This window comes from Atractosteus spatula, chromosome 6 (genome assembly GCF_055471065.1).
Source record: "Atractosteus spatula isolate fAtrSpa1 chromosome 6, fAtrSpa1.hap1, whole genome shotgun sequence".
NCBI classification, from domain to species: Eukaryota; Metazoa; Chordata; class Actinopteri; order Semionotiformes; family Lepisosteidae; genus Atractosteus; species Atractosteus spatula.
Window position 1 is genome coordinate 12,149,442 of NC_142711.1, and position 24,034 is coordinate 12,173,475.

Consider the following 24,034-nt stretch of genomic DNA (forward strand, 5'->3'; position numbering starts at 1 on the left):
TTAAGTTTGCATCATGTTGTATTTGTTTTTTTTGTGTTAAATGGCTGTTTATTTGTTTTTCTGCATATTTAGATGAGTATTTCTGCTTGTCTAGGGGGCGGACTAACTGGAAATCTAAGATGTGTGCATGGGAAGCAGTATCTTTCCCAGTAGAGAAGGAATGTGTGTATGCTTTGATGACACTAACTCATGGGGGTGCTGCTCACTAGGTCACTTGTTCTTGTGTATTACCAAGAAGTGTTTTACACTCCTCTTCTGTGGTGACTTATACTACCCTACACACAGACCACAGTGAATCAGACGAAGTACAAACATTCCACAAGTTAATGTAAAACAAGAATAATGGTAATAGGTGCTGTTGTGATTATGTGGGTGTTCAACTAAGCCACAGTTGATGTTCACACATAACCTCACAGCTTGTTGACCTTTTGGAAATGACTGATCTACATCAAGACCTGAGGATCCAAGAGCAATTTTATACCTCTTAAATCTGCATTGATTATTTTCTCATCAGGCAGCTGGGCCTGCCTAATTTTGCTAAGAATAAATGCTTTTACATTGGAGTGGCAAGGCAATGGACCACATTTATGCTCTCTTGAGTAGAAACAAGGTAAAACAGTGTTGAAAGGAAGAAAATCATTGTCCAAGGAAAAAAGGATATAAAAAGGATGTCCACTCTGATGTGTTTGTATTTTCTCCATTTATAGTGCAGGTGAATGAAAAGAGGCAAGACTGATGCATTAGCTTTCTAAATTTTATATTTCAATATGCTTTATGAATGTAGTTAAAATGAAATATCATATACACTGTACAGTAAATGTAGGACAGTGTCTTGGGTAAAACTGTATAAAAATAATGTGTTACTCTATTGTACTGATAGGATAAATTATTCTACAGTGATATTTTTACTTTGTCATGACTGAAAATTTTAAAATCATAGTGACTCATGAAAGGGTTGGGAAAACTGGAGCTCCTGAGTGGCTCCAGTGATAAACGTGCTCTCTAGCACTCTGTAATCCACAAGTTGTAGGTTCAAGCCTGGCCTTGTCACAAGCTAACTGTGTTTGGGATGCCCCTTGTGGTGGTACAGTGCCAGAGGCTATGCACTGCCAGAGGCAGGAATGGGATTAGGTGGCCAGGGCTCTTTCAAGGCCTGTTTTAACTGTCTAGTACATTGCTGTGTACCTTGTATCATATCAGAAGATGGATGGTTTGAATGTAATGTGGTTCAGAGGTACCTGTCTGCACTTCCTCTTTTTCCCCATCTGGGTGCAGGTGCTGTAGACATACCGCATAAAGACATAATTTCATTGTGTGTTTTAAATTCTGAATTTAAAGAAAGCTGTGAAGATATAATCATGTTTTATGTAATAGTATGTTCATCTCAATTTTCAGTGTTTCTGGATGTTTGAGAGTGATACTGTTACTTAAACTCATTAAACTCAGCTAAAACTACATTTTTGACACAGACATTTTAGAATGATGTTCATAAAATTTCAAAGTATGATGAAGAATGCTGCATAACTGATTGATTTTTTCACAATTTTCTTAATGTGTTATTTGAGTTCTTCTTACCTTCCTTATTATTAAGCCTTGAGAAATGACCACAAAAGCCTCTAATATGTACGCCATGAATCAACATCCCATTTTAAAAATCTTAATAAATGTAGACTTAGAATGTATACATTAAAACATTGTGGCAGGGCCGGTTATTGTACAAATGAACAAGCCATCTACCCCCATCTATGCTTTTACATGAACGACCAGTCAGGAAATAACAAATTGCAGATTCTTAATTGCCTGCTCAGTTTGAAAAATTATTTTCTCGTTCATGCTGGATTATTTGGTCTAGACAACTTCATTGATCATGTCAGAGCATAAGTGGGCATAAAAGGATGGACATTCTGATATATAATGTGATATAGAAAGTCTGCTAGTGCAGAATTGTGTTTCGTATTCAAAAGGCTGTGAATTAGTCTGTGAATTATTTTCTCTTCATTGTTTGAAAAAGATAATTTAACCTTCTGTAAGCCACTCTACTTAAAACATGTGTTTTCCATTAAAAAACAAGAACTCCTTTTTTTTAGATCATATGATTGGGATTTGGATGTTTACATTGGCAACATCGGTTTAAATGTCTTTTTAGAAAGTGAATTTAGATACATTTCTAAAAGATAGTATACCTCATTTTCTTTACAGAAGAACTTTTTTTCTTAGATGTGAAGAAAGTATCCAATGATCTTTAATACATAAAAAGCACAAGTTACAAGGTTGTCTCAGAATCATTGCCGATTTTATACAATGGACACTAATCTCGAATGTTCAGGAGAGACCTTAAAGACTAATGGAGATGTTTTTAATAATTTTTTTTAAACCTAACCTACTATCTGTGATTCTCAAGAGGGGATAAGGATATTCAGGGATACTATTAATTGAAATCCTCCTAGGAGAGCACATTCAAGCAGACATTCAGAATACTTAATTCTTCATAATAATAAATAAAATAATGGTAGAAAAATATGCTTCAGGGCAAGTTGTCTTCAGTGATTCTCAACTGCATTTTTCTGTAATTGTTGTGAATTGTATTTTATTTTAATTGCTCAGTTCATTCTTCTGACTTTGAAGAAAGATTCATGTTTATATTTTATAATAATAATAATAATCCTAGACACAGTGGTGGCTCAGTGGATGGTATAGTGCTGTCTTACTGCTCTGGGGCCCTGGATTCAAATCATGGGGTGCTATCTATGTGAAGTTTGTATGTTCTCCCCATCTTCATGTGAAGAACTCCTGTTTCATCTGGATAAAGTCAGTTCATAATTACTGTTTACAGATAAAATGCAGATATTCATTTGTTTATATAAGTATGTGTGTATTTTATGCCTTATATCTTAAGTCAGATAACAATGAGTAGGAATGACCCTTTATGTTTTGAAAATCTATTTAATTCCTCAAACGTATGGGCCTAGACACAAAATTAATTGTTAGTGTTTCACTACATATCAGTGGAGCCCGCATCATTTCTAATAATTCAAAAGTCAGTTCTGTCAGTTACCAGGTGATGAGTGTTCACAACTTGGAAGAGAAAATTAAAATTAATTGCTGTGTTCTATAATTAAAAGGAGTTGATTACAGGGAAGTAACAAAAAAGGGCTTACACTTTTTCCATCAGAAAATACTTTCTGGAAGCTTCAGCCACGCTGATGGAATTCTTTTAAGTTGCATAGGACCTCCTCTGCCAGGAAAGGTTTTTTTTTTGATGAGTGGAGTGAATGGAGAAATCAGTGAATGCGCCACACACTTTCTTTTGGTTTATTCCTTTTAAGGCTGCTTAAAACTGTTCAGTCACATTTGTTCCTCATTAACTATGGTTTTGTTCACTGGGGAGAATATAATTAAGAAATAAGAGTTTGAAAAAACCACAGCTTGCATGTAAACCTGATGTGAAAATTTAGATTGAGTTGGTAAAGACTCACCAGTGTCCGCCACTCCTTGAGAAAGATGCAAGAACTCCATTCTGCAAATTTAAAACTCTGTGTTCATCAAAATGTAGGCATCCCAGAGTGCTATCCATTACATCAGTAGTTAAAGACATTTAGCTAATGACAACAGGCTTTCGAAATGTATTTCTGCTTTGATTCACTGTATTGAAGTGCTCTTGTGGTAGTGGGTGAGTGCCGTTGAGTCGGTATCGTCTCATGGCGATCCTGTGGACAGTTCCACCATCACTATCCGTAGAGTTGTCATGGCAAAATACGGAAGTAGATTGTCAGGCCTTTCTTCCGCGCAGATAGTGCGAGTGTTGTTGCCGTTGTCACTGATGTGGCCCTCCACTGCCAACACCCCCCCATACTGCTGCTGCCCAGTATGGGTTGAAGTGCTATTGTACAGTAGGTGATTAGATATAATGTGGTTAGGAGAAACATGGCTGTTGGAGAACAGTGGTGAAGAATACAGCATTAGTGGATAATCAGTGATCTTAAAGACAGGAAAGATGGAAGAGGTAATGGTGTAGCTCTATATCTCAGAAAATATATAACTTAAAAACATTAGAATGACATAGTATTAGAAGAAACAGCAAATGCAGTTTTTAGCTATAATTCAACCCTATACAGTAAAATTAGGGTAAAACACGGTATGTGCAACAGAAGAATTGCTTTTCTTGACAGATTTAAAATTGTCTCGCTTTAGGAAGAATATGCATCAGGACTTTTAGGAGTAGACACAGTGGAAATGGTAGACATGGGTAAAGGCACCTACAGTACTACAGCAGTGGTTCCAAAACCTTTACTGCAGCCCGCACCCCCTTGGTTCTCAAAGTACTTGGAAAACGTTGGTTCATTAAACCTCAGATATGTCACAAATATAGAATGAAAAAGACGGATATATATATTTATTTATTTTAGTTTTGCAGTACAATTAAGAATATCCGAAAATTAACAGTTTGTATGCTTACCTTAAAGCAATGTCAGTTTGATGAAACAAAATAGTTGTATGTGTGCTTAATTTGTATCTTAAGTGATTTACCTTCTAAAAAAATCGGGCATCTCTCGCACCCCCAGAAAGTGAGTTTTACACACAGAGAGTAGTAGAGGTCAAGAATCCAGGATACAGAGTAAGAAATCCCCCCGCTTTTTATATGGGGAGTAAGAAATCTAATAACAATGAATAAAAAAAGCTTTATTAAAGCCCTGTAATTAGAAGCATTAAACACCAATACTTAATATACTTAAGTCAATAAATTAAACATTAGAGTTAATTATATTTTTTAAATATTAAAACTGTACTGTATTCATTACACTGAACAGTACCGTACTTCAGTATTTAAACACAAAATACACAGTGAATAATAAGAGTAATAAAAACACTTGGGTGCTTGCCTGACATGTTCACAATAAGGGTAACAGGTTACAGTTTTCAGTGAACAAGCGCAAGATAACATGCAGAAGTTGCCACACGTTTACGAAAGCAAAGTTAGACTGATGTGGAAAACGGAGCTTTGGTGGATGCATTACACCTACTCCACGCTGACAGACCTTATCACACTACTTGCTCTTTAGGTATGTATTGTTAACTTGTTATGGGACCAATGGGAGGTTTTCAGTTTACGAAACTGAATTAAAGTAAATTGAATCTTACATAATCAAAGGGGAGGATGTGACTGTAATACTCTGTAACAATCTAGTCCTTTCAAATAATCAAGATGCAGTAAAAACAATGAGGTGAGAGAACCATTAAGGAGCTTTGATCATAATATGGTGCTATTTGAAATCCATTTTGAAATTGTGCATACAGGTGGAGTTCAAAACAAAGGTTGGCAATTTCAGGAAAGTTGACTGAAGAAATGCGAGACAGTTGATTAAGGGAAACAGGATGGAATAGGGTGGATATGATGGGTATGATCAATAGAGAATGGATGACAACAGTGTAAAAATAATTCTTCTGAGTCACAGAACAGAAGAACAGATTCATCCCAAGAGAAAGTAAATCAAATGTTAGAAAACAGTATTTCAAATGATTTAATAAATCAGTTAAGGAAAGAGCAAGTAAACAGAACTTGGCAGAAAAAGCAAAAAGGAACAGGATCCAGTTTAGAAAAAAATAATATATTGAATTAAATACATGGGTAAAAAGGCCAAGAGAGAAATTGAAAGGACCTTTAAATCATATTTTGTCTGCATTACAACACCTTGAGACTCTGTGTTTATACTCTTCACTTTTGCATCCTTAATTCACTTAACTGTAGTTCAACCCATTTGCTGTTTACATCAAGTTGTATTTGATGAAAGCTTATGGGGCATTTTTTATGCCTATATAAATTATGTCTGTCTGTTTCATGACTAATACGTTTTGACAAAAAAAGTATTTTGCAAACAACTTACTGGGACAGTTGTATAGCTGGAAAAGCTGTGTACGTTACAGTTTATAATAGTCTGTTCAAGATACTCAGATGTTGACTTCAGCTGAGATTTTATTTTCATACAGTGTAGGTATACATTATCAACATTTCTTGTGAGAAGGCTAACCTATTAATGTTACATACTGTAGTGAAACATTTTTCAATATTTTTTACAGAATATTTATATTCTGTTTATTTTGTAGCCAAAATATTTGTCTTGGAAATGTAATTAAAAAAAAACAGTTATTATTCTAATACAGTAATGTAAATTTATCTAAAGAATTTTATTTATAATAAGAAATATTATGACAGTACTGAGACTAAGTAATACTTAAGTAATTGAGACTAATAAAATGTGAATATTTCCGTGCTAAAACCAGAAGGATGTTAAGAAAGCACTCTAAAGAACAATTGAGCAAATTCTAATAACTGCTTTAATAATGCCGTCAAGATTACTGTTATATATTGACTTAATTAAGACGCCAAACGCAGTCATTCCCTTTTATTGTAGATAGAACATAGTTCCACATAAAATACATTATTAATAATTGCTAAAATAACAAAGATCAAAGAAAACATTTTCCCAAAATGTAAATGTTAAAATATGGAAGTCTTCCCTTGTGGCACACTAAACCTGTTGCATTTTTTAAATGTTTTCCAATAGTTTATATAAATCCTTCCAAAGTGACAAATTAAAAAAATTACACTGTGATGGTTTATGTGTTTATGTTTTTAATATGAAAATCAAGATAACTGATTTTGATACACGTGGAATTACAAACAAATGAACCTAATGTCAAATTTACTCAGACTGTTGAAATGAAAATACAGTGTGAGAAAAAAATAAATTAAAAGTGGCACTTAATATCTTCTGATTTTATTGTTAGGTAGTAATAGCATTTCGGTATTTTCACTTTTTTTACTCTCCAATATGTGCAGAATTGACATTTATACTCTCAACAATAACCCATACAAACTAAACCAGAATTAACACAGTGTTATTGAAATACAGATTGGTTACTGAAAAAGTACTTTTCAATTTTACATGTTGTATAATTTTTGTAATGGCGAGGAGTGACTATAGCATCATTATTTACATCTCTGAAAATGCTAGGAAGCAAATGCAGCCATGCACGATTTTCTGGAAAGTGGACCTCCTAGAGTTACGTTTGCTGCCAAATCCAGCTTCATAAGAGTAAGGCATCTTCACAGTCACTTCCAATAGGAATAGAAGCCTATCAGAAAACACTTGTAATGAGCAGTAATCAATGTTATACGGACAAGTTAAACTTTTGAGCTCCAAAATAGTTTTTAAAGATTCTGCCTTTTAAAATAAATTTCATTGCAATTCCTTAAGTTGACCACCATTATAGTCCTGTCTCTAACATGTATTTCAGCAATTTTCTTTTTGATTTCTCAAAGGAAAGGTTATTATTACAAACGCAATTTAAAGTACCGTTCTTCAGAACTATTTTTCTGGATTGCTGCATGTAAAAATAGTTTCAAAATTATAGTTGATTAGAACTGATGGCTGTAGCAGATTTATCACACTGTATTGGATGCCCTCTGCATTTTCTTTAAATTTTGAGATGTTTTTCATCCTTTCACTACTAGCCTGCTCTGTCAATACAGCTGCCAATAATCAGCATGACATCTGTGTGAGGCGGCAGCCATGAAAACTCTCCAGTGACTGCAGAGGTTCCAGGAAGTCACCTGGCTCTCCTCTGTTTTGAAGAGAGGTGCTTGAGAGCAAGGCTCTCTTCACTGGAGTAGGTATTGGAGAAGATAAAATGTCCTGAATTCTCCTCATTATCAGAGTAAACATTGCCTGTTGAATATTTTCGATAATATTTTTTGAGGCAGCAGTGAAATGAAAACAGATTATACAAAAACAAGTTACATAAAGAAGAGTTTAAATTACCACATGCGTTTTCTGAGGATTTTTCTCAGGCCTCTCCATAACTACTTTGTTGGTTTCTATCGTCCATGTTTTACAAACATTTTAGATACTGTATATATTTATATTATTCTGCTTTCTTTCCTGCGGTCTAAACCTAAAAGGGATTTTATTTTTACATTTTATAATGCAAAAGCTCTCATAGTGTAGGATTGGATTTTTTCAATACAGAAATATTATGAGAAAAAAGTTGAACCATTATGTAGTTGTTAAATATAGTGTAGAATATATTGAATTCTTTGAAGTCATGTTTTGTGATTAATTAGAATTGAGTTTAGGAAACTTTAATCTCTTACGAGAACAAATTACTTTAAAGAAAGCTATTAAATGTATAGTGAAATTCACTAAGTGTAATGCAATCTCTTCATCGCTTCTCATTGGCATGATCTGAATGTTTAAACAGTAAATGAAAAGAAGTGTTTAATAGAGACTGACATAACATTGTCAATGACTTGGGTCTAAAGGGGCTGTAAAGTGCATTACCTTACTGTGAAAGTGATTCAATTAATAATTCTAAATAATTTAATAACTTGAGACATTGTCTTGATTTAGTGTAACATTAGTCAATGTGGAATTAACCTAAAGGAATATACAGTATAGGGAATAATTATGTAATAAAACAATGTGATTTGCCTAATCTGAAATACAAGCATTAGTTCATAAAATCAAAACTTTTCTGAACGTAATAGCTCTTGCAGACTGCATCTCATAAATATACTTGCTCATGACGGATTTTGCGGATGATCTTTTGAGAGGTCTGTTTCTCATCCTCATTTCAATTGCCTAAAACATTTTGTAATTGGCTCATTGACAGTGGTGACAGTTTTAATTGCTTTGTAGTGAATATTTTATGTTCTATTTAATTTATATACTTGGGTACTTCATTTGTCTTTAGCTTCATCGACTGCTAGAGAAACGTCATATTAATTAAAGGTTAACCAGATGGACATCTCTAAGTCCCGACTCCCAAGTCAATCAGAAACACTTCTCTCCGTACTTAATTGCTTACTTTTTGTCTTTCAGAGTGATTGAACAGCTTGGTGGAAAGCAGTTAGTAATGAACCACATGCATCATGAGGATCAGCAAGTCCGCTACAACGCGCTTCTAGCTGTGCAGAAGTTGATGGTGCACAACTGGTATGTTCTACTTAACACATGACTTTATGCTTGCCTAAGAAAACCATTGAACAGTACTGCAGAACTTTTAAAATTAAGGGCAAATCCAACCTGGTGTTGTATACAGTATGTGTTTTTTTTTTAAATGCTGGAGATTGGTAATGGTCACATTTTAATAGATTTTCTGATCTTTTTGTTGTCAATTTGCTTAAATTATTTTAATGTGTGGGCAGCACAGTGGTTAAGTGTTTAGCATTGCTGCCAGAGAGCACTGCGGCACTGGGTTCAATTCCGGAGCTGGAATGATATTTGTGCAGAGTTTGTGTGTTCTCCTCATGTTCATGTGGGATTGAGCTTTTGAGCTTTCTTAAAAGCTGTTTTGGTAGATAAACCTCCTTTCACTTGGTGAACTGATAAATACTAAATTGTTGTCATGGAAACAGCTGTTGTTAAAGGCTTTTGAGGTCAATATATACAGTATAAAGACTGGTTTCTCCGTTGCCTGAAGTATAGTGGCAATTCACTTTTATTGAATTGTATTTTATTAAGCCATGTGGAATAAGGCTTAGCCTTGTTGATTTTTTTCCATCATATTGTAAATACACATAATAGATATAAGGTTGCTATATGGGAGTCTTATTGTGCTGTGTACAAACTTTAGAGCTGAATTAACAAAAGTGGAAGGAAAGCTTGTTTGAATTGACTGCTATTTGCAGTCAAAATAATGAGCCTTAAAAAAGAACATTGTAAGTCACAAATGCACAAACCATGCTGCAATTGCATTTGTTGAACCATTTGGGATACTGTTTTGTTTGCTATCCTGTCACATTCCACTTGACTTTAAGTAAACTCATTTCTTCAATGTCTACTTTTCTGAAGTTGTACATTTTTGCTTTGAACTCAACCTAAAATATACTTCAGAGCACACAATTTTATCATTACAGATGCATATGGTTCTCTCACCTCTGTTTACCTCACCGTTTAAGGTGCTCTGACAAATTGGAAAAGTAAGGTATCCTTAATAATTGCTACGGTTTCAGTTTCATAGGAAAACATTTTGTATCTTATCCTGTTCTTCCAAGTTCAAGCTGGGTATTAAGTCTGAAAATGCACATGCATGTTGAAGAATGGTCTAGCAAAGTATAACCCTACTACAGCATGACCTTTCTCACTTCATTTCTCAGGATATCAATCCCCTCTTTTTTCACATTTCACCTGTCCCACCCCTCCTCCACCACATCTCCTCTTTTCACTCTGCAGGCGGTCCCAGCTTCCTCGTCCTCAAACGGGGGCAAGGGGGGGATTCAAGAGAGATGCAAACACATATTTGGTTTTGTTCATAATATCACCAATCTTAAATCTTTGCTGTTTATTGTCTTTATAATGCCAAAGAAAGCTTTTCTCAAACATGGACATGTCCTGTCCTTTGGGTGGCTGCCTGTGTTGACTTTATACTGTATGTACCACCTGGTCTCCCTCCCACCTCCTTGCTCCTCGTTATTGGTGCGTGTGTGCAGTGTCCCAAACCAGGACATTCTTCGGGCTTGTAAAACCAAGTAACTCCACGCAGTGTAAATTTCTGATGAATTGTAACACAAATATGTTCTTTTCATTGTATTGTCTGATAGAGTATATCCCCAATACAAATGGTGATGCACAATAATGCAGTAGTGTAAAACGCTTGGCCAGACACTAATCAATTGCAGTACATCTTATTACATATTGTTTCACACAGATGTGCTAATCTGCCTTTCGGTCATGCTGTCCCACAAGTCCTGCTAAGGCCTTACTATTTATTTTGACTCTTAGCTATGGAATGAGGAGAATGACAAAAGGCAGATATTTACAATACTTTTGGATTTTGTGAGTACATTTATTAATTATACATTTCTAAAATAATTTTAATTATTTAAGGAAATGTATGCCTACCAAGCACAAAATTTATTTTTTTTATTCAGAGTGTGAGCCAAATACATTAACACAATGTATATGTTAAAATATAACAGTGAATTGCAATATTAATTTATATATATTAATCTAGGTATAATGCACACTTCAGTAATGTGATCACTTGTATCTGCTACAATGTGTAACCCTGTCTTAATTTTTCCCCATAGCAGGCACTAGCTACTAGTTCAATTTGCCTGCTAGGGTGTACTGATTAACATCAATCAGAGGGGAGATGGGTATATCAGGCTATAATCGCTCACAGATGCTGTGTTAGCTTAGGGACTCCAATTCCCATAAACCCCACTGGATGGCTTCCTGATGTCGTGGCTCTGCAGCCTGGCTGTGACATCTTGCAGATACCTCCCATCACTGGCAGCTTCACCATTGGTGCTCTGTTGTAACCGGCATGCGTGCAAAGAAAATTCACGTGACCCCTTGTTTTGAAAGTTAATTTTCCAAAAAATTAGAAAAACCCATGAGAAAGTTTCCAGAGGTGTACTGCAAGCTAGGCGACCTAACTACTGTACCAGCCCAGTGTGAGGTCTCTTCTCCTGACACCTGTGCCTCCACCTCATCACCTAGTTAAAACTTTTATTTTCATCTGGCCTCTTTTTTTTAAAGTTACAATATGTCTTTAAAGCCGCTGTGTCTAATATCTAATATTTATAATCAAAATTTTATCTGCTTTGTAATTACTATTCATACACAATTACTAATAATTCTATATATTGTACACAACTAAAAAATGATAATTCTATTAGTGTCATAAAGTACTGTTACATCACATTTAGAGCTGTGGTAACAACATCCTGTCTCAACAATGTAATCATTGTATTTAATGAAATTGGTTATTGGTAGTGTGCATACATGATTAGCACAGGAAAGCACTAATGGGTTAATAAACATTTAATATGTTACAAATGTGTATGTCAGCCACACATAGCTGCAGTACTTTAAGGATTCACTGTGCCGAATGGCAGTTTTACAGAATAGTGAAGTCCTGGATCAGATTACTCCCAAAAAATAAGAAAGGCGTGCCGCTCAGTACACTGTAGTGCGTTCTGCGGCATCCTGACTAACGCCGTGCACATTCTAGATGGTTGCATCTGTACATGACAAATCTTATGTACTTTATTGTCCCAGACCAGATGGGAATTGGGATTTGCAGGCAGGAAAAACACAATCAGATGTTACTTATTGATACTAAATATTAATTCAAGCAAAGGAAAGGACCTAAGATTAAAAACTTAATTTGTAATTGTAATTAATTTCTAATCGTGTTTTTTTTATTTTAAAAAGATCATCTGTAATAATTCCTTACCTGCCTCTCTTGATTGCTATCCATACAGTATGTAGCACATCAACTGCAATTACAATCATAAACAAGGTTAAAATGATCCACCTTAATGGTTGTGTAATTTAGTTTAACTTTGATTTACATCAATTTCCCCTTTAATATATACTAGAAATATATCTGTTTCCATGGTGAGTTACAGGTGCTAAAAACAACACAGGCAGAAAATGAAATAAAAGGGGAATGTCAGCAGCAGAAACTAAAATGACAGCCGTAGTTAATGACTGCTGTTGCTTTCTTACTAATTGTGTTAGAGCACCTGCAAGAGGAATTTTGTATTTCAATTTATCAAGGTGGTGGTAAACGGAGATAAAATAATCATTAAGGAATTGTGATCTTTGAAACGGACAGAGTCCAAATAAAAAAATTAGAATTTCAGAAGCACACTTTGGTTCAGAGGAGTAGAATGAGATATGATAAAAATGGAATCAGAAGAAAAGGCAACAGATTAATTCAGCAAATCAAACTGAAGAAATATAAGGGCAAGAAAAGTGCTTTATACAATTATTTTTAAAAATCAGGCTCTGTTTAAAGGATTTTGCATGCAGGAAGAAAAACATCAACTATAGATACAAAATAGAAAACACAGAAAGAAAAGAAAAAACTCAATCCATTTTAACAGCAGGACATTTAGAAGAAGATCACTTTATTGGCCATATACAATTTCTTATATTAGGAATATGTCTTTACACGTACCCCAACTTGCTCTCCATGAGACACACAGACAGGGAGAGAAGCTTGGGGTCAGAGTGCAGGATCAGCTATTTATACAGCACCCCTGGAGTAGTTGGGGTGAAGGGCCTTGCTCAGTCCCAATACAGTAGGATTCCTATGCCAGCCGCGGGATACGAACCAGCAACTTTCCAGCCACAGGCACAGATCTTTTGCCACAGAGCCACCGCACCACCCAATGATTACTGAGGCAATCTGAGTGAATTTGGTCAAGGGTACTACAGAAATGTCCCACCTGGGATTTAAAAGCCTCAATCCAGAGATGGATGGTGCCAGTTCCTCTGACTGTAAGAGTATGTCAGATCTATACATATATATGCATATATAAATGAGTAGATTTACACCTAAGTTTTGACACTTTCCTTTCTCATTCTAACAGTGCTTTATTTTCTTATAAAATGGAGAAATCTTGCAAATGTCAACCTTGATCTCAGCATAATTATACTTTACATAACCGTTTTCTTTTCTAGTGATGTGTTATAGTCAGCACTCCAAATGCTGTGTATGTTTTAAAATGTTCCAGTCAGAATTATTAGAGGATCTTAATGTAAGATGCAAATAAACATTGTGATTACAGCAAGGCTCCCTCACTACCAAATGAGCAGTTTCTTGCCTGGAGGAGTCTGTGTTGCAGCTTTTTGCTATTTTGAGCTAGCTAGTGTGTTGTATGTGGGTAATTACTCATAAGCTATGTATTTTTAAGTGCCTGTAACATGTAGCTTTGGAACGTTGCTAAGGAATTATGATGCAGAAAATAAAACCATGTTTAAAGCAGCACAGCTGCCTTGTGATGAGTGAATAGGCTGTACTGTAGGAATCAAAAAATCTAATGTGTGAAATGAAACATGAAAATTTAGAAGTACTCTTGGCTTTTGAGCTTCATGCAGTGTTCAGGAAGTCTAAGAGAATAAGAAAGTGTTAGTTAAAATCGCTAAAGTTAGTAAGATTTCCCCATGGTGAAAAGATGTTTTCCTGATGATATGTGTGTCAAGGTGAAAACATTAAGGATGCAATTTACAAAATTCTCAAATCTTAAAGTATCAAACTACTTTCTTAACAGAAATGTAACAGATGAGCATTTATTGATTTTGAAAGTAGATGTTGACTTTACATTTGTGAAATGCTTTCAGCATTTTTCAAAAAAGTCAATGAAAAGTGGAATTTCAGAATTCCAAATAGGTGCAAGGAATGAAGCCCACTCCTGAAAAATGTTATAAAAGCAGCTAAGATCACTTTTCATTGTTGGCTTTCATCAGAGAGACACTGGGTACGGACCAATCCGGTGAAAGGGCAAAGGCCAGATTCCAGCTGGGTACACATACACTTTCTGGTAGATATTAGGACTCTAGTCATCTCAGCCCTACATCCCCTAGAGAGGTGGACAGTAACCTTTTAGTAGGGGCGTGCCAAGAGCTTGCTCATTCAGTTGCCCTTACCGTTTAGTAAGACATACTGTACATATTACATTGGCTTGTTGTGCTAGCCAACATCACTCTTGTAGTTTGACACTTTAAGCAGTACACAAGCCTCTGAGTGTTCATGTGAAAATACTGGTTTACAGAAGTATGTACAGTAGGTCCAGTTGCTGAGATCAGTGAATATTCTACTTTCTTCAAACACTCAAATCTCACCGGCAGAAATAGGGGAAAGTACAGGCATCAATGTCCTAACAAAAAACAGCAAGTTTTACGAGAAAAGTCTTCCACGTTTCAAAAAGACCCATAACAGTTTGATCTGGTGATGCTGGCTAGAAACAATAGTTTCGGAACCCATTTTTCATTTTGCAGTTTGGGGTAGTTTGAACTTTTTCTAACAAAAGATCTCGATTTTCACCTTCCCACAGCTTAGCCAAAGAACAAAATATTTGACTTTATACTTAAGTGTGAAAAATGTTATCAGCGGCACAGATTCTGAGCTTTCCTGTGAAAAAAATAGACTAGCTCTGCTAAAAATAATGCTGCAAATAAATCAAGTGAACCTTTCTCGTTGGGTAGCATGTTATAAAGAATAACAGAACAGTTAAGCACCATTTTGTATCACTTTTTAATTTAATTTCTTAGTGGCTTATTGGACTTTTATGGCACATGGTGCTTTCATTGCACATGCTATTAAAAATTCCTTTTTGTGCCAATAATGTGATGTGATGTAGATTGCCAACATGTGATGCCTACATGTGATGTAGATTGCCAACCCCAAGGGGTGGGGAATAAAGTGTTATGTGTTGTTGTTGCTGGTTTATATCCTTACTTATTTGCACCTAGGAGCTTCAGCATTCCTCTGTCAACTCTTTGAGATGAAGGGGAAGCTTGTTATGATAACTGAAATTGTCTGTGATGATGACGTAAATTGCTGTATCCTTTAAGTATGCTGTGGGCACAGAAACATGAACTTGAGACACTCCATAACTATTGTGTCAAGGAACACTTGAGTAAAATATGATTCTGGAGGAGTTCTGCTTGACTGAATTGTGTTATTTTGGTCTCCTGCTTGCTGATTTGTCTCCAAGCATTTACGTAAGCAAACAGGTTTTACTGCTGTTTCATAATCATCTTAAGGGCCACGTGACCAAACAGGGCTCCACAGTCACTGTGGATTGTTGTTCACTGTGTTTAGTTGGAGGGAGGAGCTTCTCACTAGTAACAGAAATCACTGAAGGTCTTCTCTTGTGAAACACTGATTTGTTCTCAAATCATACCAGGTTTAGACTGCACCAGAGTCTAGATAACTTAGGAAGAGCAGTGGTAGCTCACTAAAGATTCTGCCCAGTTTGAGGTAACCCTCCCTTATTGTTACCACAGTTTTTATTATTTCTTTATTGAAAAAAAATAATTTTTACATAAAATAATTGTGTAAGCCATTTTTAACACGGGCTGTTTGTCATATTTACATCAATTTAAAAAAAAAGTAATTTTGCTGTGCAATGAAATGACCACGTTAAGATACACAGAGAAGACAAATTATAACAACCTTTACAGTGATTTTATGTAAGATACATTGTCTAGTCTTCTGTAATGATTGGGCTCTTATCCTGTCCAAAAGATGGGTTGGTGTCATGTTCGATTCATTATTGCGACAAAGGTACAGTAGCATTGTCAAAATCACTATTTTATTCTTTGTTCATTTACATCACAGTTCTTAAAACTTTTAGATGATGGTAAATGACAATAAAAATACAATACATTTAAATGATGCTATTAATTATGTAGACTTCTTAGTGGTGGAAAATAATTGTTTTATTACATTTTAATATAGCCTATTTTTTTGTGAATTTGAATCTTCTTCTTGCCTTTTGGTTTAAGTAATGTATAGTAATAATGGGTAGACATTACACAAAATAAAAAGGTTTTATCTTGAAATGTGCCTTTTTTTTCTCTCTATAAAATCTTAATTTCTGTGCTTCGGTTCTTTAGACACTAGCTATACAGTTTATGTAATGGCAACAATGTTTATCTTGCAACATTCTTTGTTTTGTGTACATTATCATACTAGTATAGAGCCTAATCTAATATTCATGTACATATTCCTTTATGTTTGATTTTGTCATTTTGGAGATTTTTAATTTTGCCCTAGCCTTGGGTGGAAGTCATCAAGGCATCTGTAACTATTTCATACTGGTACACTAGATAATGTCTTCCACAGATCACTAAATGGACAAATGAATTTAATAAAAGAAAAATAATCAAAATGTCACTGTCTTGTGTAAGAGGCTTAGCAGCCTCAACTTACAGTGGGTAAATCACAGATCATATGATTCTAAGGCTTTGTTTTCAAAACAGCTAAAATATTTGGTGGCATACTATCTTTGATCACTAATATCCTTACTACAAGTATGTATGTATCATAAAAGATTATCATCACAAAATGGAAGCTCAGTTTTTAATTTTCAAGTTTTATTTAATACTCACATGCAGGGTTGATAAATATATATGTCTAAATATATGTTTTTGCATGTATTCTTGAGCTCATTTATGACATAATTCAATTACCCTACAATTATTGATTCTGAGTTTTTGTAGGAAAGCCAGAAATTCTTCAGATTTTCCCACTTTTCTACTTGTTTTCAGAGATGAACAATAATGTTAATGTTCTGTCTATGGTACAATTTTCTCTTTGTAGGAAGGTCCCTAAGTGCCCAAGGCTTAATAGTGAAATAATATTGAACACGGGGGAAATAATGATTGAAAAATGTGAAAGTTAAAATGGCATTTTTTGTTTGCTTATACATGTTCCCTTTGAGATATCCTGAAATTACTGTAATGTTAAATAAACAATATAACGTGTTTAATAATGAATACAGTAAAATATTTTGTATTATTAATATTATTTCTGTTTTTTTATTTTGTTTTCAGGGAATACCTTGGGAAGCAACTGCAGTCATCAGAACAGCCTCCTGCTGTAGCTGCCAGGAGTTGAACTGTACATCCTCACTGATACCTACATGATAGTGGAAGTGTGCTTTCTGCTTTAGAATTGCGTCATTCGATGTTGTTTGCTTTGATCCTAGAATTAATATGTAGATGCAGCTACAGTTCTTTGCCATTACTGAAATATGTTAAATTATTCTTTAATGGGAAATTCCTTGTCTGTTGTTTTTTTTTCTGATGTTCCTACTGGGAAGTGCTGTAGTGTACGTGATTTAAAGAAAATCCAGTGTCTTTAATTGTTAAAATGGTAACCTATTTATGTCTTACTGAAAAAAAAATGTATTACAATCCATTCCAATAAAATGAATTCCAGTAATCTAAAACCAAATGTTTTGTGTATGTGTCAGTAACTAATTTTCGAATGGCTTAAGAAAAGCCTTATCACTTTCTAGGCTGATCTCGACAGAGCTTAGAAGCTACAGTACGTAAAGCAGGAGCTGCTCAGTAATGGGATGGGAGACCTCTAAGGAAATACCAAGTTCCTGTTCATAAACCAGTAGGTGACTTTCTACTGGATCACACATTTCGTAAAGCCAATGCCCCAGTATGTTGAGTGGAAACACTGTGCTATAGGAGGTGTCATAACTCCTATAATGAGACATTAAACCGAGGTCTAAGATGAAGGGTGATAACCCTAGTGTCATGGCTAAATTCCACTCTGGGCTTGCACAATCTGGCTGACATAAAGTTTCCCCCTAATTCCTTTGGGAAACAATTTGTCTCATCTCTATCTGTTCTGCACTGTAGTGGCTGCTGAAGCTTAATGGCTTTTGCAGTTCAGTGGGAGATGTTTCTGGTCTCATTCCACAGTGAAGTTATTTCATTTGTCATTGACTAAGCCCTCAAGCCAATTTTTCCTTACCTCCAAACTACTGCTGCAACACTAGTCTATCATCACAAGTATTTTAATAATACCATTCTTTTTTATCATAAAATGCAAGCAGTATAACAATGTAACATAAATGATGTGGATGTTACCTTTGAATTCCAACAGAAACCTATTGCTGGTCAAGTGTTTTTGAAATGCTTCAAAAACACTTGACCAGCATGTTTTTGAAATGCTTCAAAGTAAATTAACTTCCAAGAGAGATTATTACTGTACATTATTACTCATACTTCTTAAATGGTTGCATACTGTATCGTTGTATGATACAACGAAAACTGTGGTATGAATGGCTTTATAAATCCCTTTCTCTGTTCTAATTCAGCTGTTTTTCCACACTTTACTGTGTTTCTTGTATGCTTCAGTTCAAACATTTAAATGTATAGGGTACTGTAGGAGTTTTGTGAGTTCATTCAAGGCTTTAAGTATTCAGTATAAACTTTGTCTTGAGACATACTGTACCACCTTTGAGTTTAATTCAGTAAAGAAAAATAAGCTGTGCTAATCATTGTGATTCATAAAACAACATGCAAATATTTTTTAAATTGTGACAATAGGATAAATGTAAGGTGAAAAATCCCTTTTTCTCCAACATCTGAAGTATTTCTTTGGAATTGATAGTGTATAGTGAAATTAAGTCTTTTTCAGTTAAACCTGTCACTAATTTATTATTATTTCTACAGTGTACTAGTTTGCATTTAATGGAGTTTATAACAGATTTTAGGGTAAGAATGAACATTCTGTTATGTCCTACTATGTATATGCACAGGTATCAAACACCACTCTACTGTAGTACATGCAGTGCATTATTCTGTATGTGGCAGTCAGTCTGCTGTGGCCTTACCAGTTGATCCTAGCCTTGGTCCCACTTTCTATTTCAGTCTTTGAGCCCAAGAAACACTCTGCCTCCAGCAAGCTCTGCCTTCAGCACAATCCTGTAACCTTCTGTTGCTGTCGATGGTATTATTCACCAAATCCAATAGTTTTGCTTGCTTGCCTACCAAATTCAAACAGCTTAATCCTTGGTCTTTTAATCCAAATATACCTACAGACTTTCAAATGGCTAACATGTTTTAGCGAACTCTACAAAACTATTGTGTATTTTAAATTGTGCCTTGTAAAATACTACTTAATCGGGAACTGTATGATCACTGAATTAATCACTGAATTTCACAAGTTATAGTTTATTAATTCTTATCAAGACAACTATTTGCACAATCATTCCCCATACAAATAAAATTCCTATTGTATCTACCTTTCCACATGCCGTACATTACACCAGCATAGAAGATCGGGATCTAGCTTTGTTATATGTGTTGTACATTAAAATGAAGGATGCAACACGAGCAAATAAGGACTAATTATTTCTACATTTTCACAGCGTAGAATTCTACCACAGAAGATGACACTGTTAGCAATGCACCAGAATTGCACTCTATCTGGGTTTCAGGATAATGATATCACCTCTGTAACATACTACAGTATATTCACTGCATTGAGTTCTATACAGTATAGGCTAATGGGAGATCATAAAGTCAGATTCTGAAACCCTACGGACTCGACAACAGTTCTGCCAGTTTAGCATTTGATTGAATGATGACACCTCCTACAGCACAATGTACCTTGTCACCATACTTAAAAACTGGTTTAGAAATTTCAGTCCAGATGAAAGTGCCACCGATTGATCTACCAACACAATTTTAACCAACAAAAAAATCTAGGTTTCCTAAGACATCTTCCATTCTAATGCTGCCTAAGCTCAGCCTTATTGAGCTTCTAAGATCTGACTCATACTGTCGATGATATCAGTCTAGAAATGATAATGCTGCTGTCATTAGTTATTCTTATGTGCTGAAGACTGCAGCAATCCTTTGTTGACTAGGCATCTGGTCGATCTGTTTCACCAGCGGTGAAAACAAAGTGCTCATTCCCCTGTTCTCACAGAACTGATTAGTAGGCTTAAGGAGATGTAATTGAGAAGGTACAGAAAAAGATATTGATCTGCTCCTTAGCATGTATGTTAGGAAGCATTTGGAGAGAAACAATACAGTAAGAAGATGGAAAAAAAATTTCATTGTAAACATTTTGATTTTATGCACTACATACAGAATTATTTATAATATATGGAAAAATAAGTGAAAAATTTGCACAGATAGGAAATCAGTGATAATTTAGATTGTTTTCTGCTAACCATAATATTGAGTTGTTCTGTGTAGCACCATTTTGAGATGTCTTTAACTAGCCTGGCCATAAGGACAGAACACCCATTTCCCCTGTGCAGAATATTTGAACACATAAATAGATTTGATGACTATTTTAGGAGATAGCAAGGTATTGATTTGCTTATAGACAAGTTCTACAAATAACATCAGGACTGAGTGATTCATTTGTGTGGTTTAAGAGCCTGCGAATATGTTTAATTACTTGCAAAAGCCAGGGATACAATCTCTCATTGTATTCACACCACAACAGAAGAGAGAACCCCTCATTAATTATGGAAAATCTACTGATAGACTCGAACAATAACTTATTTGTTTGTTGGGATCTCAGAGAAATTGACAATTATAATGAAACCAAGATTGTTATACAGATGAAAGGAATTATCATTACTTATTATTATTGTTTTTGTTTTTTGTAGTAGCAGTGATTGAAGGTCACCATGAAAGAAATAATTTTTAATTATTTTAAAAAAACAGTTCATTCATCTGTCTTCTTATCTTCTTTGCAGAGTACAGCCAAAATACACCTGTACCCAGATAAAAATCACAGATAAACTCTAGGAAAAGAAAGGGTGAAAACTGAAATAGATGAAATGTAGTGCTTTTATAATCAACTAAAAGTAAAAATAATCAACTGAAAATTAATACAAGCTCAAAAACATAGAATTAACACAAACTTATACACTATATAGACTGTGAGTTAGGTTACTGACTCAGTTATTTATATTATAACCAGTAACAATGTGTGCAACTGATTTAAGGGTTAATATTGTACCTATTATGTCTGTAATGTATCTCTTTTCATAGAATAACAGCTATATAAACAAACTGCATGCTGCAGCATATTATTTTGTTTTGCAAATTGATATTTTTAGTTTATAAAGAACTACAGTATGTTCTGATACCTTTCTCTTTTTTTCAATCATTTTTATTTCTGAATTATTTGGTAGGAATCTTGCCTTAAGACAAATTAACACCAATGTTAGTTCCTTAAATGACTGTTTTATGACTCTTTGACTTATTTTTTTCACCTGTTAGAATGTATTTCATATACTATAATCAGCTCCATGAATCTGTTTGTCTTGCATTTAAGCTTTTGTCTTTTTTTACAAAAAGAATATGTTATCAAACAATGAACCCAGACTAAAGTCAATTTTATTTTTATTTACGCTATTTAAGCCACAGCATTCCAGAGTGCCACACAGAGTTAAAACAAAGCAATAGAACATGTGCATTTACAACCAAAATTATTGATAACCCTGATAAAAATGAACAAAAAAGTATGTATAAAATAACACAGGTAATGAGTTATATTTTTTACTTAAATAAAATATTGTATTCTATTGCAACTGTGAAGAGAAAAATGTTTTTATTAATGTATATATCAAAATGAAAAGTGGGGAGCATGGTGATGCAATTGTTGTTATTGAACAATATTTCAGGTGGAGATCAAATTCAAATCTTACACTTCTGTCTGTGCACATAAAATATCATCGGCTGAACAGGATGCTGTATCCATTTCTCTAGCACTTTATGTCTCACTTCAGTGCAAGTGTCTCAAACTCAGCATTGCTGGGACCTTACCTTCAATGCATTCAACCAGGACTGGAGTCACTCCTGCCTCTCCAGCCTCAAAGATACAGCGAGTCTTTACCGGTTTCCTGATGTCAACAAGCCTGCCTGCCCGAAACTCCAAGCACCTGCAGCAGCTATCCCCATGGCAGTTTTGTCCCCCCTCCCTTCCCCCTCTCTCATCCTAATCTTGCCTGCACCGTTCTCCTTCCTTCCCCCTTCTATCTCCTTTCCTGGTTGAATGTCCAACCCGGACTCTAACTCCCACTCCCCACTGTGGCTGTGAGTGTATAGTGTCAGTCTGTATTGGATGCAGGCTTCCTCGTTCATGCCCATGCTGTCCATAGTGCTTGGGCCTGGGTTCCGTCCCCCTTCTATCCTCCTTTTTCGGTTGACGTCCAACTGGTTGGTGTTTGGCCTTTAACTCTTGCCTCTCCCAAAACGTCCATGCTGCATACCTGTACATAGCTGATGTTCTTTCTCTTTCTGGGATTCAGCTCAAAATATGTGCTTATTATCTAAATTCAGGCTATGGGTTACAAGTGAACAAGTGGGTTCTCTGTTTTTTTTTCAAAAAGACCCCAAATTTAGTGATGTTGGAATGAAACCTCACTCACACACTTGGACTTCAATACAGTTTATTGCAGAAGTGGGTATACAGCACAAGATGAGTAATTATAAAACAGACTAAATCTAATAAACTATACTAATCCAAAAATTATTCCTGGACTTATATACAGTACTATAGATACCAACAAAACTGATTACACCCATATTTACAGTATACCCCTGGAGATAATTACACTAGGGGACAGAGGTTACCTTGGTGACTCCATTTGCTAATGGTATTCAGTACAGTGTGTCTGATCCCTACAATCATATCCTCTCTCATGTATAGCTGTTACGTGACCACCGCGCACTCACACACTGTTGTAAACACATACCACCGACACCAAGCCCATTACAAACACAGGCACAGACAGGAGTGGAGGAACGGGAACTATTTAGAAAATATACCATAGGCACCCTGTAACACCTTTACATTTTTTATATTTTTAGAATCCCTTTTTATTAGTTTTGTTTGAGCAAATGCTTTCTATTATGAATGCTAATTTCTTCTTCCACTTCTACTTCTAATTCTATCTCTTTGCATAGGGGGTGTGCAGATTAAGCAGATTAACCTTTGACAGAGCTCCAAGGGACATCCACACAGCCAAATGTTCTGTGCTAGAACAGCAGTCCCCAGACGCCAAAGGGTTGAGTGCTCTTCAGAGCCCAGGTGAGGAATGGCATTGTAGCACATTCAGCAAAAACTGTCCTTTTACAAAAATAGGTGTTTCCTGTTAATTGAACCCTTCTCAGAATTTGCTATACTCTTATCTATTTTAATATTATTAAAAATACAATTTCTCTGTTTTAATGAAACTGGAAAAAAGACTATTCACCATGTTTCTAACCTGTCGACATCCATCCATTTTCTAACAGCTTTACCCAGCACAGGATCATGGAGAAGCCAAAGCCTGTCCACGTGAAGGTCCGAGCACAAAGTAGGATACACCCAGCATGTTCATCACAGGGCACACACAGACAAAAACACGAACGCACACACACATACACCAGGGCCAATTTTCCCAGAAGCTAATTGACCTACCAGTACGTCTTTGGACTGTGTGAGGGACCTGGAGGAAACCCATGCAGACACAGGGAAAACATGCATAAGCTCCATGCAGATGGAACCCCATGTCAGGAATTAAAACCATGTGCCCTCCAGGAATTCAGCCTAGGGCCCTAGCACTGTGAAGTAGCAATGCTAACCAGTGCACCACCATTTTATGCAAAAACAATATTATATAGTTAATTGTAATTAAACATAAAGAGAATAAACAGTAATATATTGATTGCATAAGTATTCCGACCCATTAAGTCAA

The 24,034-nt window shown here is 35.4% G+C and overlaps 1 protein-coding gene across 2 annotated transcripts in view; it reads left to right on the forward strand.

Moving 5' to 3' along the window:
* atp6v1h (ATPase H+ transporting V1 subunit H) overlaps positions 1–17,755 on the forward strand; it is an 86,855-nt gene extending 69,100 nt beyond the window's left edge. For both annotated transcript variants that reach the window (XM_088919693.1, XM_088919692.1), the window contains 2 exons: positions 8,880–8,993; positions 17,358–17,755. In XM_088919693.1, the coding sequence (XP_088775819.1) occupies positions 8,880–8,993; positions 17,358–17,421 (178 nt within the window). In that variant the 3' untranslated portion in view covers positions 17,422–17,755. The remainder of the gene's footprint in view (positions 1–8,879; positions 8,994–17,357) is intronic.
* Positions 17,756–24,034: the final 6,279 nt, after the last annotated feature.